This window comes from Chelon labrosus (genome assembly GCF_963514085.1).
Source record: "Chelon labrosus genome assembly, chromosome: 13".
Taxonomy (NCBI): Eukaryota; Metazoa; Chordata; class Actinopteri; order Mugiliformes; family Mugilidae; genus Chelon; species Chelon labrosus.
This window is the reverse complement of record NC_140346.1, coordinates 30083920-30100022: the sequence shown is the minus strand read 5'-3', so window position 1 is coordinate 30100022 and position 16103 is coordinate 30083920. Positions and strand designations below refer to the sequence as shown.

The window sequence follows — 16103 nt, the reverse complement described above, 5'->3', positions numbered from 1 at the left end:
TCCCTGGGAAGCTGAGCAGTGTTATACACGCTCCGGTCCCCCTTTTTGAAGACAGGTACCACCACCCTGATCTACCACTTCACAGGTACTGTCCCAGATCCCCATACGACATTGAAGAGACAAGTCATCGAGGACAATCCAACAATATTGGCCCAGGGGAGCCTGGAAGCAGCAGACAGGTACTGGGACGCCAGGCAGAAGCAAAACCCCAGGTGTGGGAGGAGGTCTCCGCCTTCTTCACCTTCAGCACTGGAGTCCACCAGCAATACAACAGGGACCGTTCACCTTCTAGCAACAGCTCCCACTAGCCACTGCTGATATGGAGGATTTGAACATGGCCCAGGATTTGAACATGGCCCACTCCATGTCGCTAACCTCCCGTGGGACAAATAGGAAACTCTTCAGGTAGTTGAAGATCTCACAGCCTGACCCACTCATTCCCAGTTCACCTTCACTTCAGGATTAGGTTAAGCAGGTCTGACCATGAATGGACACATGAATAGAGACGTGTTTATTTATTCACCACCACCACCACCCTCTACACCAAGAAGATGAGTAGTTTCAAATGATCTATTTAAAATCACATAAAAAGATAACAGACTTTGTACAAAGCAGACAACAAAGAGTGAAGAGTGTGAAGGTCTGAAGCTTCTCGACGTCTGTAGTGATCAAATCGAACTCACTTTTTTCTAAAAATCATCGTCAGTGTTTGACCCTGGACAAAGACGTTTCATAGGAAATAAAACTATAATACAAATGATAAAAGTCTCAGGTGACATCACATCATCAATAAATATCAGCTGGACCATGTAATGTTAATTTCCCACTTTAAATAATCTTTCTGTTTCAGTCACAGTGAATCATTCGTGATGTTTCAAAAGCTCTGTCATGATTTATGGTCTCTGAAATGGTGAAAGGTTCACAGGAAGTGTAGTGTTTAAAGAAATGTAGGTAAATGAAATGTTTAGTTTGTGATGAACAAACGTCTGATCAATAATTGTCTGATGTGTTTGATTTTCACAGTAGCGCCTCCTGAATGATGAGTGCGTTTGTTTTATTTGACTGTGTTAGGTGGAGTTTAGGGAATGTTGGATAAACTCGGATTCAGATTGTAGGTGCGTTTGTTTCCAGTATGGCTGAAGGTGTTTGTGGTGCTACGTTGAAACAGAGTATGCTTGCTGTCTCAGTGCAGCACCTCCCTATTGGCTGATGCGGAGCGGACGGGGTAGATGTGGAGCTGGGGGAGGTCGATGCCATCGTTGTGTAGATCCTCATGTTTCTGTAAACCATGAAGCTTCAGCAGCAGCTCGCTGATGAACTCCTGACGGGAGGAGACAAAGTTAAAGGGACAGCCATGCTTGCTTTATGCAAAGCTAAGCTAAGCTAAGCTAACTAGCTGCTGGGGAGACAACACCCCAACCTAACTGCATCATGTGTGTTTGAGTCAGTGTTTGACCAGAGGAGACGCTACAGAGCAGATCAGTGATGTGAATGAAAAGGGTATGTCAGAATTTTAAAAAGCCACAAAATAATTCTTACCTCTGAGCTGCTGTTACAGGACTGAAGAATGTCCTAAAGACAGAGACCAAGAGACGCACGGAAGACAGACAGATAGACGTGTTACAGACATGTTACAGGCATGTTACAGGCGTGTTGTGTGTCTGTAACTGTCGTATGATGAACCTGCAGTCTGTGCGTCCTCTCCACGTCAGTCTTCAGGTCCAGCAGCTCATCGATGTTCACCTCCTCTGGCATCTCCTCCTCCTGAACACGTCAGAAACTCTGAGTTAAGATTCTTTTTGATGAATTACATTCATTAGCGTGTTTTCACGTCCTGAATCCAACTAGTCACACAAACTGTAGTTGGTCCGTCATGTCCACAGGTCAGTCTTCATATGTCAGCACTGACTGAGCTTCTACCTTTCAGAAATTAAAACTAAAACAACTAACAAACAACTCAGTGTTGATAGAAAACCCTCAACCAATCACAGGAGTCTATTTGATGTTTCTGATTAACATACACATTCATTTATTCATTCATTCATTCATGACTGCATTGGTTCATCCACATCATGAGCCTGAGCCTCCGGAGAGGGTGGAGTTATTGATCATTAGACTGAAGGTTTACATTTAGAGGTGGGGGTGCACAGATGGAGACCACATTAATGGATGTAAAGGGGTAAGGAGGAGGAGTGGGGGTGAGGGAGGGGTGAGTGGAAAGGGAGGAGTGGGGGTGGGGGAAGGGGAGGAGCGGGGGATGGGGAGCTGTCATGTGTCCTCTGATACCAGGGCCCGTGTTCCTACAGACTCCTAGAATCCTCTCAGAGCTCCTACCTCAGCCTAAACATTCCTAGCTAGGAGTCTTAGCTTAGGAGTGATTCCAGAACATCCTCAGAGAACTCTGATCAAGGAATGGACAGAAACTCTGATCTTAGTGAGGAGGTGTGGTTGACCCCATTGTGATTGGTTGATCCTAAAAGTTAGATCCTACAACATGTGTGATTAAACTCAGGCCACTACCACAGTATTCACATGCTGACAGTTCTATTTATCTGCTTCCATTCATTTACCATGCTGGTCATGTTTCATCATCTGGTATTAACGAGGGTAAAATGTCTCAGCTTTCATCAATTTCTGTGATTGCTAACCGGCCTAGAAGAAGCAGTGATGGTTGGTGTTCAGATCTTCCACAAACTGAACAGCAATGAAGAAGAAAATAAGTAGGAAACCCAACTGGACAGAGGAACAGTGTTTGCTTCTGGATCAACTGGTCAATGAGAATAAAAGTGTTTAAAATGTAGATTTGGCTCCAAGTCATCACTGCTGCATTGTTGCATTTTTGCATTTCTCCTGTTGCTAAATACCTCAGTGTTGTGGTGACTTTTATTTCTGGTGATATTGTGATTGTAACAGGCTTGATTGTCATTCAGTGTTTGGAGAATATCTCTCCTGCCTCCTAGATCACTAGATCATTAGACCATTAGATCATTAGACCATTAGATCACTAGACCACTAGACCATTAGATCACTAGACCATTAGATCACTAGACCATTAGATCATTAGACCATTAGCTCATTAGACCACTAGACCATTAGATCACTAGACCATTAGACCATTCATCATTAGATAATTAGACCATTAGACCATTAGATCACTTGATCATTAGACATAGATCACTAGCTCATTAGATCACGAGACCATTAGATCACTAGACCACTAGACCATTAGATCGCTAGACCATTAGATCGCTTGATCATTAGACATAGATCACTAGATCATTAGACCATTAGATCATTACATCACTAGATCATTAGATCATTAGACCATTAGGGCATTAGATCATTAGGGCATTAGATCATTAGACCATGAGATCATTAGATCACTAGATCACTAGATCACTAGATCATTAGATCATTAGACCATAAGGGCATTAGATCATTAGACCATGAGATCATTAGATCACTAGATCATTAGACCATGAGATCATTAGATCACTAGATCATTAGACCATGAGATCATTAGACCATGAGATCATTAGATCACTAGACCATTACACCATTAGATCACTAGACCATTAGATCATTAGATCATTAGATCACTAGACCATTAGATCATTCGATCACTAGATCATTAGACCATTAGATCACTAGACCATTAGGCCATGAGATCATTAGATCATTAGATCACTAGATCATTAGACCATGAGATCACTAGATCACTAGATCATTAGATCGCTAGACCATTAGACCATTAGATCACTAGATCATTAGACCATTAGACCATTAGATCACTAGATCATTAGACCATGAGATCACTAGACCACTAGACCATTAGATCGCTAGACCATTAGACCATTAGATCACTTGATCATTAGACATAGATCACTAGCTCATTAGATCACTAGACCATTAGATCACTAGATCATTAGACCATTAGATCATTACATCACTAGATCATTAGATCATTAGACCATTAGGGCATTAGACCATTAGGGCATTAGATCATTAGACCATGAGATCATTAGATCACTAGATCATTAGACCATGAGATCATTAGATCACTAGATCATTAGACCATGAGATCATTAGATCACTAGATCATTAGACCATTAGGGCATTAGATCATTAGACCATGAGATCATTAGATCACTAGATCATTAGACCATTAGGGCATTAGATCATTAGACCATGAGATCATTAGATCACTAGATCATTAGACCATGAGATCATTAGATCACTAGATCATTAGACCATGAGATCATTAGATCACTAGACCATTAGACCATGAGATCATTAGATCACTAGACCATGAGATCATTAGATCACTAGATCATTAGACCATGAGATCATTAGATCACTAGATCATTAGACCATGAGATCATTAGATCACTAGATCATTAGACCATGAGATCATTAGATCATTAGACCATGAGATCATTAGATCACTAGATCATTAGACCATGAGATCATTAGATCACTAGATCATTAGATCACTAGATCATTAGATCACTAGATCATTAGACCATGAGATCATTAGATCACTAGATCATTAGACCATGAGATCATTAGATATCTAGATCATTAGACCATGAGATCATTAGATCACTAGACCATTAGACCATGAGATCATTAGATCACTAGACCATTAGATCATTACATCACTAGATCATTAGATCATTAGACCATTAGGGCATTAGATCATTAGACCATGAGATCATTAGATCACTAGACCATTAGATCATTACATCACTAGATCATTAGATCATTAGACCATGAGATCACTAGATCATTAGACCATGAGATCATTAGACCACTAGACCATTAGGGCATTAGATCATTAGACCATGAGATCATTAGACCATTAGACCATTAGGGCATTAGATCATTAGACCATGAGATCATTAGATATCTAGATCATTAGACCATGAGATCATTAGATCACTAGATCATTAGACCATGAGATCATTAGATCACTAGATCATTAGACCATGAGATCATTAGATCACTAGATCATTAGACCATGAGATCATTAGATCACTAGACCATGAGATCATTAGATCACTAGACCATTAGACCATTAGACCATTAGACCATTAGATCACTAGACCATTAGATCATTAGATCACTAGATCATTAGACCATTAGATCACTAGACCATTAGACCATGAGATCATTGGATCACTAGACCATGAGATCATTAGGTCACTAGACCATTAGACCATTAGACCATTAGATCACTAGACCATTAGATCATTAGATCACTAGATCATTAGACCATTAGATCACTAGATCATTAGACCATGAGATCATTAGATCACTAGATCATTAGGCCATTAGACCATTAGATCACTAGATCATTAGACCATTAGATCACTAGATCATTAGACCATGAGATCATTAGATCACTAGACCATTAGACCATTAGATCACTAGACCATTAGATCATTAGATCACTAGATCATTAGACCATTAGATCACTAGATCATTAGACCATGAGATCATTAGATCACTAGATCATTAGACCATGAGATCATTAGATCACTAGACCATGAGATCATTAGATCACTAGACCATTAGACCATTAGACCATTAGATCACTAGACCATTAGATCATTAGATCACTAGATCATTAGATCATTAGACCACTAGACCATTAGACCATGAGATCATTGGATCACTAGACCATGAGATCATTAGGTCACTAGACCATTAGACCATTAGACCATTAGATCACTAGACCATTAGATCATTAGATCACTAGATCATTAGACCATTAGATCACTAGATCATTAGACCATGAGATCATTAGATCACTAGATCATTAGGCCATTAGACCATTAGATCACTAGATCATTAGACCATTAGATCACTAGATCATTAGACCATGAGATCATTAGATCACTAGACCATTAGATCATTAGATCACTAGATCATTAGACCATTAGATCACTAGACCATTAGACCATGAGATCATTGGATCACTAGACCATGAGATCATTAGGTCACTAGACCATTAGACCATTAGACCATTAGACCATTAGATCACTAGACCATTAGATCATTAGATCACTAGATCATTAGACCATTAGATCACTAGATCATTAGACCATGAGATCATTAGATCACTAGATCATTAGGCCATTAGACCATTAGATCACTAGATCATTAGACCATTAGATCACTAGATCATTAGACCATGAGATCATTAGATCACTAGACCATTAGACCATTAGATCACTAGACCATTAGATCATTAGATCACTAGATCATTAGACCATTAGATCACTAGACCATTAGGCCATGAGATCATTACATCACTAGATCACTAGATCATTAGACCATGAGATCATTAGATCACTAGATCATTAGGCCATTAGACCATTAGATCACTAGACCATTAGACCATGAGATCATTAGACCATTAGATCACGAGACCATTACATCACTAGATCATTAGATCACTAGACCATTAGACCATTAGATCACTAGATCATTAGACCATGAGATCATTAGATCACTAGGCCATTAGACCATTAGATCATTAGATCATCAGACCATTAGATCACTGACAGCTGTCAGTCAGGATCAATCATCAGCTGGAGCCTCATGTTGAGCCACAGAAACTCTTCCCTGGATGTAAGATCTGATCAGCTGATCATCAGTCAATACTTTAATCTTCCATCAGTGCAGCTATCACCTGTAGCACATGACCACATTACTAATCGGTACCACAGTCAGAGTCCCGGTGTCAGAGTCCAGGTGTCAGAGTCCAGGAGTCAGAGTCCAGGAGTCAGAGTCCAGGAGTCAGAGTGCCGGTGTCAGAGTCCAGCAGTCAGAGTCCAGGAGTCAGAGTCCAGCAGTCAGAGCACCAGTGTCAGAGTCCAGGAGTCAGAGTCCAGGAGTCAGAGTGCCGGTGTCAGAGTCCAGCAGTCAGAGTCCAGGAGTCAGAGTCCAGGAGTCAGAGTGCCGGTGTCAGAGTCCAGGAGTCAGAGTCCAGCAGTCAGAGTCCAGCAGTCAGAGCACCAGTGTCAGAGTCCAGGTGTCAGAATCCGGCGTCAGAGTCCAGGAGTCAGAGTCAGGAGTCAGAGTCAGGAGTCAGAGTCCCGGAGTCAGAGTCCAGGTGTCAGAGTCCAGGAGTCAGAGTCCAGGAGTCAGAGTCCAGGAGTCAGAGTGCCGGTGTCAGAGTCCAGCAGTCAGAGTCCAGGAGTCAGAGTGCCGGTGTCAGAGTCCAGGAGTCAGAGTCCAGGAGTCAGAGTCCAGCAGTCAGAGTCCAGCAGTCAGAGCACCAGTGTCAGAGTCCAGGTGTCAGAGTCCGGCGTCAGAGTCCACGAGTCAGAGTCAGGAGTCAGAGTCAGGAGTCAGAGTCCCGGAGTCAGAGTCCAGGTGTCAGAGTCCGGCGTCAGAGTCCAGGTGTCAGAGTCCAGGTGTCAGAGTCCAGGAGTCAGAGTCCAGGTGTCAGAGTCCCGGAGTCAGAGTCCCAGTGCAACATGCAGCACTCACCCGGCCCCGGTAGAGCTGCTCCAATGCTCCATCCAGCCACTTCTCCACCTCCAGCCGCCTCTGCAGCTCCCTGCGGTTGTACTTGACAGTGACCCGGGCCCGGGCCCGCTGCAGGCTCGGACCCGGATCCTTGTGGACCCGCCGACCCACCCGGTTAGAAGCCATCAGAATAAAATGATTTTTAAAATGCCTGATGGAGACAAAAATCTGCTTTAAATAGAGAAAAAAATACAAAAATAATCTTTGTATTGAATTAAATCTATCGTCTGTCTGAAGAGGAAGAAAAGAGGAATAAAAATAAATCAGCGGAGAGCCGGTGAGACTGACAGAGACTGACAGAACCGGGACAGGGCGGGGACCGATGCTGCCTTCATTGACTGTGGGTATAAACCACAAACTGGAGACTGTAGGACAAACATCATGAGAAGTCACTGAATGACTTTAAAGCATCACCAAGACTTTTACTCTGAAAGTCAACAGTTTCCTGATGACCCACAGAGATGATCAACAATGTCAATATCGATCAATAAATCTGAATAAATCACATGAATGTCCCCATTTAAATCAGTCCGTCGGTCGGATGTTCGAGATTACGAGCAGGCTTTGAATGTAGCATGAGAAGATTCCGCTGGGTCCTAGTGCTCCTGGATTCACGGCAGATTAACGACCTGGAGGAGGATTCAAGTATTCGAGGATTGATGTTCATCGTATTCAGGTCCAGCAGTGTAAATAAACTACGACAACAAACACTGAGCACATGAGGCCTAAGAACTAAATTAAATAAGGTAAAGAATAAAATATAATGAATTAAATGTATGTCATCTGTAACAAGATAAGAATAGAGAATAGAATAGAAAACCTTTATTGTCATTATACACAGTACAATGAGATTTAAAGCAGCTCCTTAAAAGTGCACCCAGCGCAATATAAATAATATACTATAAAATAAAAACTATAACTATCAAACACCTACTACAGCACACAGACAGACAAATAAAAACAGAGGTAGTATAGAGGCAATATCAGTGCAAATAATTATGTCAGTTTTCAGTGCAAATTTGAGTTCAGTATGGTGACAGCTTTGGGAAAGAAACTGTCCCTGAGTCTATTTGTTCTGGCAGATATGGACCTGTAACGCCTGCCAGAAGGCAACAGGTTTCAGAGATGGAAACCGGGGTGAGTATTGTCCTTTAGAATGTTCCTGGCCCTGCTGAGACAGCGGGAGTTGTAGATGGAGGTTATGGAAGGCAAAGGGCAGCCGCTGTGTTGGTCACCCTCTGCAGCCTCTTCCTGTCAGCCTCTGTGTCCTCTAAGTTCCTGTACCGTGGGGTGTTTATGGTCCGTGGTAAAAAATAAAATAAAAATCCTTCCTGATCAGATTATTGATCAGAATATTGATCAGATTATTACTGATCACTGATGTGTCATCAGTTGATTGACAGGATGTTAATCAATCAGGAAATAAACCAACAACTTCCTAACAAAGAAAATAAACAAACAAACACCCTGAGAGCTGATTGGTGGATCAATGACATGAAACTCCGCCTCCTTCATCATCTGACTGTCTTTGATAGAGACATGATGATGATGAAAAGACGATGAAGAAACTGTAATAATTAATTAATATAATGAATAAATATTACTAATAAATATTATTGATTTCCAATGATAAATAAAGTGGCCTGTTCCTCTGTACAACCTGGAACTAGTTCTAGTCCTGGTCCGGGTTCTGGTTCTGGTAAATGACTGCAGCTGTTGTCGTCCGTTCCGCCAGGTGGGTGTGGCCACAGTGACCTCACCTGGCGCTCAGGTAAATGTATGTGCGCCACCAGAGAGGTATCAGACGCGGAAGTGATCTCTTCCTGTTCCTGAGACTCAGCGAAGCTTTCTAAACTTTTACCCGGTTTGTGGATACGATGTTCGGCTTCCAGCTGCTCGCTCTCTCGCTGTTGATCCACTCCGGTTCCGTCCTCGGCTGCCAATGGGACCAGTCCGTCAAGGAGGACCAGGGTCTGGACCTGGCCTCTCTGGACGTCGCGACGCTCCGTAGTTTCTCGGAGGTGTCGGACGCGGAGAGCTGCCGGGCGGCGTGCTGCGATGAACCGGGCTGTGACCTGGCCCTGGTCGGGCTACCGGCCGACGGAGGGCCGCAGTGTCTGCTGGTGACCTGTGAGAGCCGGGGCCGGGACGTGTGCGTCCTCCAGCCAAGCTCTCAGTTCAAGGTTTACCGCAAGATGCAGACCAAACAGGCCCGTAGCCAGGAGCCCGAGGGCGGCGACAAGGTGCGCGTCTCCCCGCTGGTGGGCGCCTGGGAGCCCCGGACCAACGAAACCAACAACAGTAAGAACCAGAATCAACATAAATGATGAATTATTGATCAGAAGAGAAACATTAGAGGATCAGAGTCAAGTTTATTAGATTTAAATAACAAATAATAAAAAGTTACATCAATTCAGACTGATCAATGAATCATTGATTAATCTATTAAATGTGTGGATCTAAATCAGCTGATCACTCTTATCAATAACTGGTCCCTGGTTTCTGGAGAAAGATTTAAAAATAAAAGTCAGGAAGGGAGTTCAGTAGGTGAGGAAGATGAGTCAGGTGATGATGATGATGATGGAGGTGGAAACGGTTTATTACCCTGATTGGCCAGTGTTGTTGTTTTTGTGAAACATCATGATGAGGAATGTTGTCAGCCCAGATCCCTGACCCTGAGTCATGGTAGTGGTTGTCATGGTGACGGTTCATCTTCCTCAGATTCCTTCTTATCCACATTCTGTTTTCATTGGCTGTTTCAGACCTTTAGTTCAGATCTGTTGATCAGGAATTCCTGTTTGTTTGTTGACTATCAGCATCTTCACTTCAGTTCATTGATCTCCAGATGGGACAAATCAGTCTCTATCCCTGGAGGCGTTTACTGAATCCAGACCAGTGACTGAATCTCTGTCTTGCTGTTGACTCTGTAAATGTTGATGACCACATGTTCAGATATTTCCCACTCTGAGCTCAGCAGCACTTGTACTAAATGCAACAACTTTATTAGACCAATGCGTTTTGTTTCGTGGCTGTCATCAGGATCGTCGTCCAGCTGAAACGTGCCAGTCTAATAAAGTTGTTCCATTTACTACAAGTGCTGCTGGAGTCAGGACCTTTCTGCCATTTCTTTTCCTCCTCGTGCTCCTTGGTAGCAGACGAAGTCGCACCAGACAGTGAATGCAGCCTCCACCCTCATCTTAGCTGAACTAACAAAGTGTTAGGTGAGTCTCTCTTACTCCACCTCTCAGGTGTTGTGTTCTCAGGAAAAGCTGCAGGAACCAGAACGACCGGTTTGACCCGAAACACTGAGAACAAACAGAGACTGAATCTGAACAGGTGTCAGAGCAAGAAGCCTTCCCACACTGACATCAACATTTACACAGACTCAAAAACAAGCGATTCAGTCACTGTTCTGGATTCAGTTCAGACAAATTAACAGCTGATCCAGGTTAAACAGGTCCAGGTGTGAACACTGATCTGGTGTCAGTCCACATGTGGAGGTGGTCTGGGACACATGTGACCTCCTTCCTTTGGTAGTGTGAACACACAATGAGTCCTGGGTCACATTAAAGACCACCTACTCAACAGGGCTGATCTGAGGAAGAGGAGTTTAACTCCTTCATTCAACCACTAGTAGAAATGATCACATGAATCAGTGATGTCTGTTCATTAGTAATGAGAGACTTTAAAAGATTCTGGTCTTGGAGCTGAGAACCAAACTAAACTAGAAACTGATCTGAAATAGAATCAACTCAGGAGATGATTCAATATGAGGAGGAGTTTGATTCATCATGTGGTGATCTGATCATGTTAGTGATCTGATCATGTTGATTATTTCCTCAGTAACTCCCGGTGTCTTCATTTCCTTAATCATCAGAGATGTATGTTTCTCAGAAGTGACGTTACTTTGAGGAAAGACACTTCCAGGGTTTAGCTCTAATCTGGGCTTTGTCTCTAAAATAACTAACATCAGGGTGGAGATGAAAGAAATCCTGAAAGTAACAAGAGAACCCAATCAAACACATGAAATGGAAATATTATTATTATTTGTTTTTTGAGGAAAATGAGCCAGTATTACATATCAGAGAGGAGCTCCTCTAGGATCCAATCAGAGTCCATGTGTTCAGAAGTGTTTCCATCAATGTAATGAGACTCAGGTGTGGTTCAGTTCCTGGTTTAGTTTCAATAAATCAGGGATTTGTCTCAGTCTGATCTTCACAACACATGTTTGTGGACAAAGGAGCTTTCTGAGGAGCTCAGAGAAAGAGTTGTTGTTGCTCATCAGGCTGGAAAAGGTTCCAGAACCATCTCTAAAGAGTTTGGAACCCACAAATAATCCACAGTCAGACAGATTGAAGACGACTGTCCCCCTCCACAGGAGTGGTCCACCAACAAAGATCACTCCTGGATGGCTTGTCCTCATTGATGGACCAATGAATTGTGAATTCTAGCAGTGAACTCTAAAAGAAAATGTCAGGACATCTGTCCATGAGCTGAATGTGAAGAGAAACTGGGTCATGCAGCAAAACAACGAGAACCAAGAACACAAGTGGTTCTACAAAAGAACGGTTAAAGAAGAACAAGATGAATGTTTAGGAACGGCCAAGTCAAAGTCCTGACCTTAATCCAATAGAAATGTTGTGGAAGGACCTGAAGCAAGCAGTTGATGTGAGGAAACCCACCAACATCTCAGAACTGAAGTGGTTCTGTTCTGAGGAATGGGCTAAAATTCCTCCAAGCTGCTGTAGACCACTGATCAGCAGTTACCAGAAACATTTAGTTACAAGGAGGTCACAGCAGCATTTGTGTTTCATGTGTTCATTGGGTTCTCTGTCAACTTTCAGGACCTGTGTGAAAATGTTTTGAGTAATTTTTATGAAGAAATGTAGGAAATTCTGAAGGTTTAGAAACTATTAATCATGACTGTTAAAGATCTGTGTGTTTCTTCCTGCTCTCAGTTCGCTGTCGTCTGCCGATGAAGGTCGGTTCGTGTCGAGCAGCATTCCCAAAGTTCTTCTACAACGTGACAAGTCAGACCTGCAGCAGCTTCACCTACGGCGGCTGTGATTCCAACGGAAATAACTTTGACTCTCAGCAGGAGTGTGAAGACACCTGCAGCGGAGTCACAGGTAAGACCAGCAGGACAACCAATCAGGAGATCAATAATGATGATCGCGTGTTAAAAGCTACAGACTCATAAAACTACGACTCTGGTGGGACTTGAACCCACAACCTTTGAATCTCTCCTTTATGCTGGCTACCAGTAGTGGATCAGCTGATCAGGTTTAAAATTAAACGGCTGTTTTTTTTTAATGGAGTCATTTTAAAGTCGGTGACGATACAGCCATGATGAAGAACTGTCTAAGAAGTCACTAATGAACCAACAGCTAATTACTCACTATAACTGAACCCTGCTTCTGGCCCTGCACTACCCTCCCTGTCCACTGTTTGTTGCTTTACTTGTTGTTTTAATGTTTTTATTCTCTGTTAAGGCGACCTTGGGTTACAAATCAAATGTGCCATAAAAATAAAATGTATTATTGTAATTATTATTATTCATCAACTGCTGTTAACATGCTATACAGCAGTGGCACACAATGCTGGAGTAGTAATACTAGATAGTCCCCCACCAGCATAGGCTACTTAACTTGTATTAATGCGTATTACCGTGTATTAACGCTTATTAACATGTATTAACGCGCGTGTGTGTGTGTGTGTGTGTGTGAGTCCAGGTTCAGTTCTTCCTGATGAGTCGACTCCAGCTCCTCCTCCAGTCAAATCTCCTCGTATGGCTCCAGCTGCTCCGGAGTCTGATCCTACACTCGGCCTCCAGAAGACCGGTAACTCCAAACCTACTTATCAGCCTGATCAATAATGATATTGTGTTTTACAGGAAGGCAGCTGTCCTCCTGTTCTACGTCTCTAACATTCAAGTTTTGAGTTTCATAGAAAAGATTCAACTAATTTATCAGAATTAAAACTGTTTCTCTTTGTCTCTGCAGAAATGCCCATGGAGGAATATGCCGGTACGTGAGTTTAGCTTTATCAGAGATCAGCTGATAGCTCATGTTACATACATGTTAGACCACACATGAAGACATGTGACCGTCAGACATTCATAAGATAAATAAACACCTGTTGTCCAATCAGAGCGCTGTGGGGCGGAACCTGAGGCGGGTCCCTGCAGAGCGGCGCTGAAGCACTGGTACTACAACAAAGAGACGGGCACCTGTCAATCATTCATCTACGGAGGCTGCAGAGGAAACAAGAACAACTACATCAGTGAGAAAGACTGCAAAGACAAATGTACAGGTGAGTGTCTCCACCTGTCCGCACCTGTACAGTTGAGTGTCTGCACCTGTATTGTTGACCTTTCTGTCGCTGAAGAGTGTCTCTCGTCCAGGTATCTCTGTGCTGCCCTCCTCTAAGAAGACTTCCGAAGATGCCGGCGTCTCTGCTCAGTATAAAGGTAAGACCTGCTGATGTTGAGGAGATTGTCCTGACGGTGGCGCTAGAGGAGAGATAAGTGTCCCCGGGTCTGGAGGAACCTAAATAACCGCAGTACCTGTCCTCTGTCTGTCAGCCGACTGCCTGGTGACCCCTGACCCCGGACCCTGCCGCGCCGCCTTCACCATGTTCTACTACGACCCAAACAGCGGCACCTGTCAGTCCTTCATTTACGGTGGTTGTAGTGGCAACAGGAACCGGTACGGCAGCAAGGACGATTGTATGAGCCGCTGCAGTTCCGATGGTAAAGAGACTGCTCAATAACTAATTAATATCTGATCCATAACTGGTTAATAACTTGTCTCTGCTCTGCTCGTCCTCCAGGTCAGTTTGAAGGTCGAGGTAAAACCAGGAGCCGTTGGACGGCAGGTGAGTCAGGAAATCGACTCTGAACGCCCTGGTTCATTATCAACTAGTGACTTGGTTTATTTTATTCAATCTGTTTATTTTCCTGATCCTGAGAAACTAAAAGACTAAATAAGAACTAGTGAAGCGTCAATGAGGAAATGAAACCAGTTTATAACCAGAGACCAACAGAAAATGTTCATGTTCTTCATTTCTCTAGTTTTAATTAGTGTCAGACGGTTTTTAATAACTCAGCGTTTCCTGGAACATTAATTAGTGAAACAGCTGTGATGAGATCTGGACCTGCCACTTCTGGTTCCGTTAAAGTCCTGGTCCTGGTTCTTGGTTCAGGACAAATGTCGATCTTTAAAAATCCACCATGACTTGACCTCTCCTGTGGTCTGATCCATCCTCCATCCACCCCGACCTCCTCCCTCAGTCACTGAATGTCTCTAAACCTGTCCACCTTCATCTGCAGCCTTCTTCCTCTTCCTCACTCTGGCGGCCATCTCCGCTCTGCTGCTCCTGACCCTTGTCGTCATCACACTCAGACGTCATCGCCAGAACCGCCGCCCCTCCACCGGGTAATATTTCCGTCCCTCAGTAGAGCTGTAGAGTTTGTCCTGACGGTGGCGCTGTAGTGGATAATTCATTCTTCCTCTTCTTCTTCTGTCTTCAGTGACAAGCAGGAGCTGCTTCCAGACCCAGATGAGCAGTCGTCTCTGGACTCCATGCCTCTGCCCGACAGTCCCCCACCAGTACAGAAGGTCTGATGGGTGGACCAGGGTGGAGGTCCTGATGTCTGGGTGGTGGGGCTTTAAGGGACAGTCCACCTCTAGACACAGAGATAAAGCTGATCCACTAAACAAAGTCACAGGAAGATGAAGAAGTTCAGTTCTGGGGTGGATCTGGTTTAACACTAAACAAAAATTCTGTGTATTTTCTTTGTAGCGTAGCTTAGCATGAAGCCTGGAGGCTGCTAGTCTGACTCTGTCACCTGCTCTGACGTCATAACATGTGATTGAATCATTGTATTATAGTATATTATAGTATAGTGTATTGTATTATATTACAGATCTGGTTCACGCACTGAAGTCGTCTTCTCCTCCTCCATCTTGTCTTGTCCAGAACTAAAACCAGGCCTGAAGACTTAGGTCATCTCATCAATTCTGTTTCTATTGATCAGAATAAAAAAATTAAAAGTGACATTTATTTGATGATTAGTTATGAGTAGATCTGATGGATCCAGATCAGAACGAGAAGAAGAAGAGGAACTGTTGACAGATCAGTGATGTTTTTAATCAGTTGAGTCGTAACCAGTGATGAAGAACCTGGAGATTGTTTTAATCAGTCATAATATATTCTGCTTTCAACAAGAAACTAATCTGAAGCTAGAAGCAGATTCTGTCAAAATAAAATTAAAATAAATCAGAATAAATCTTGATGTTTAGATTTAAAACTAAGCGTGACCCTTGAGCTCCCCCTGCTGGCTGAAACTAAACTCTAATCACTTTAATTATCACTTGATTGATTATTGATGAAGGATTGTTTCATTAACTCTCTGCTGTTGTTTTATTGTGTATCTTAAATGTTTCTGTTCATTATCAATAAACTGATATTTTACATTGATTAATGATTCTAACCTTGTTATCTTAAAATTAAAAGATAATTATTCTATGAACTCTTGGTGTAGTTGACGCCTTCTTAATTTA

General features: G+C 42.8%; 2 protein-coding genes across 2 annotated transcripts; one reads left to right on the top strand and one right to left on the bottom strand.

The window, feature by feature from the left end:
- Positions 1 to 810: 810 nt before the first annotated feature.
- ppp1r14ab (protein phosphatase 1, regulatory (inhibitor) subunit 14Ab) lies at positions 811 to 7665 on the bottom strand (the record flags this gene model as incomplete). The annotated part of the gene is made up of 4 exons (XM_084558854.1): positions 811 to 1321; positions 1540 to 1572; positions 1636 to 1764; positions 7501 to 7665. 4 exons carry the CDS (start codon positions 7663 to 7665, stop codon positions 1184 to 1186), a joined length of 465 nt encoding a protein of 154 aa, XP_084414980.1. The 3' UTR covers positions 811 to 1183.
- Positions 7666 to 9186: 1521 nt separating this feature from the next.
- Positions 9187 to 16020, top strand: spint2 (serine peptidase inhibitor, Kunitz type, 2). Its single transcript, XM_084559467.1, has 10 exons — positions 9187 to 9840; positions 12498 to 12668; positions 13272 to 13379; positions 13542 to 13565; positions 13690 to 13851; positions 13943 to 14008; positions 14123 to 14290; positions 14371 to 14415; positions 14870 to 14975; positions 15071 to 16020. Exons 1-10 carry the CDS (start codon positions 9417 to 9419, stop codon positions 15162 to 15164), a joined length of 1368 nt encoding a protein of 455 aa, XP_084415593.1. The 5' UTR covers positions 9187 to 9416; the 3' UTR covers positions 15165 to 16020.
- Positions 16021 to 16103: the final 83 nt, after the last annotated feature.

Bases quoted from the DNA above. Each gene is read 5' to 3' on its own strand.
- spint2 (XM_084559467.1), top strand. From the start codon at position 9,417: ATGTTCGGCTTCCAGCTGCTCGCTCTCTCGCTGTTGATCCACTCCGGT. The intron at 12,669-13,271 runs GTAAGACCAGCA...GTGTGAGTCCAG, and splicing joins CACCTGCAGCGGAGTCACAG to GTTCAGTTCTTCCTGATGAG. The intron at 14,291-14,370 runs GTAAAGAGACTG...CTCGTCCTCCAG, and splicing joins GAGCCGCTGCAGTTCCGATG to GTCAGTTTGAAGGTCGAGGT.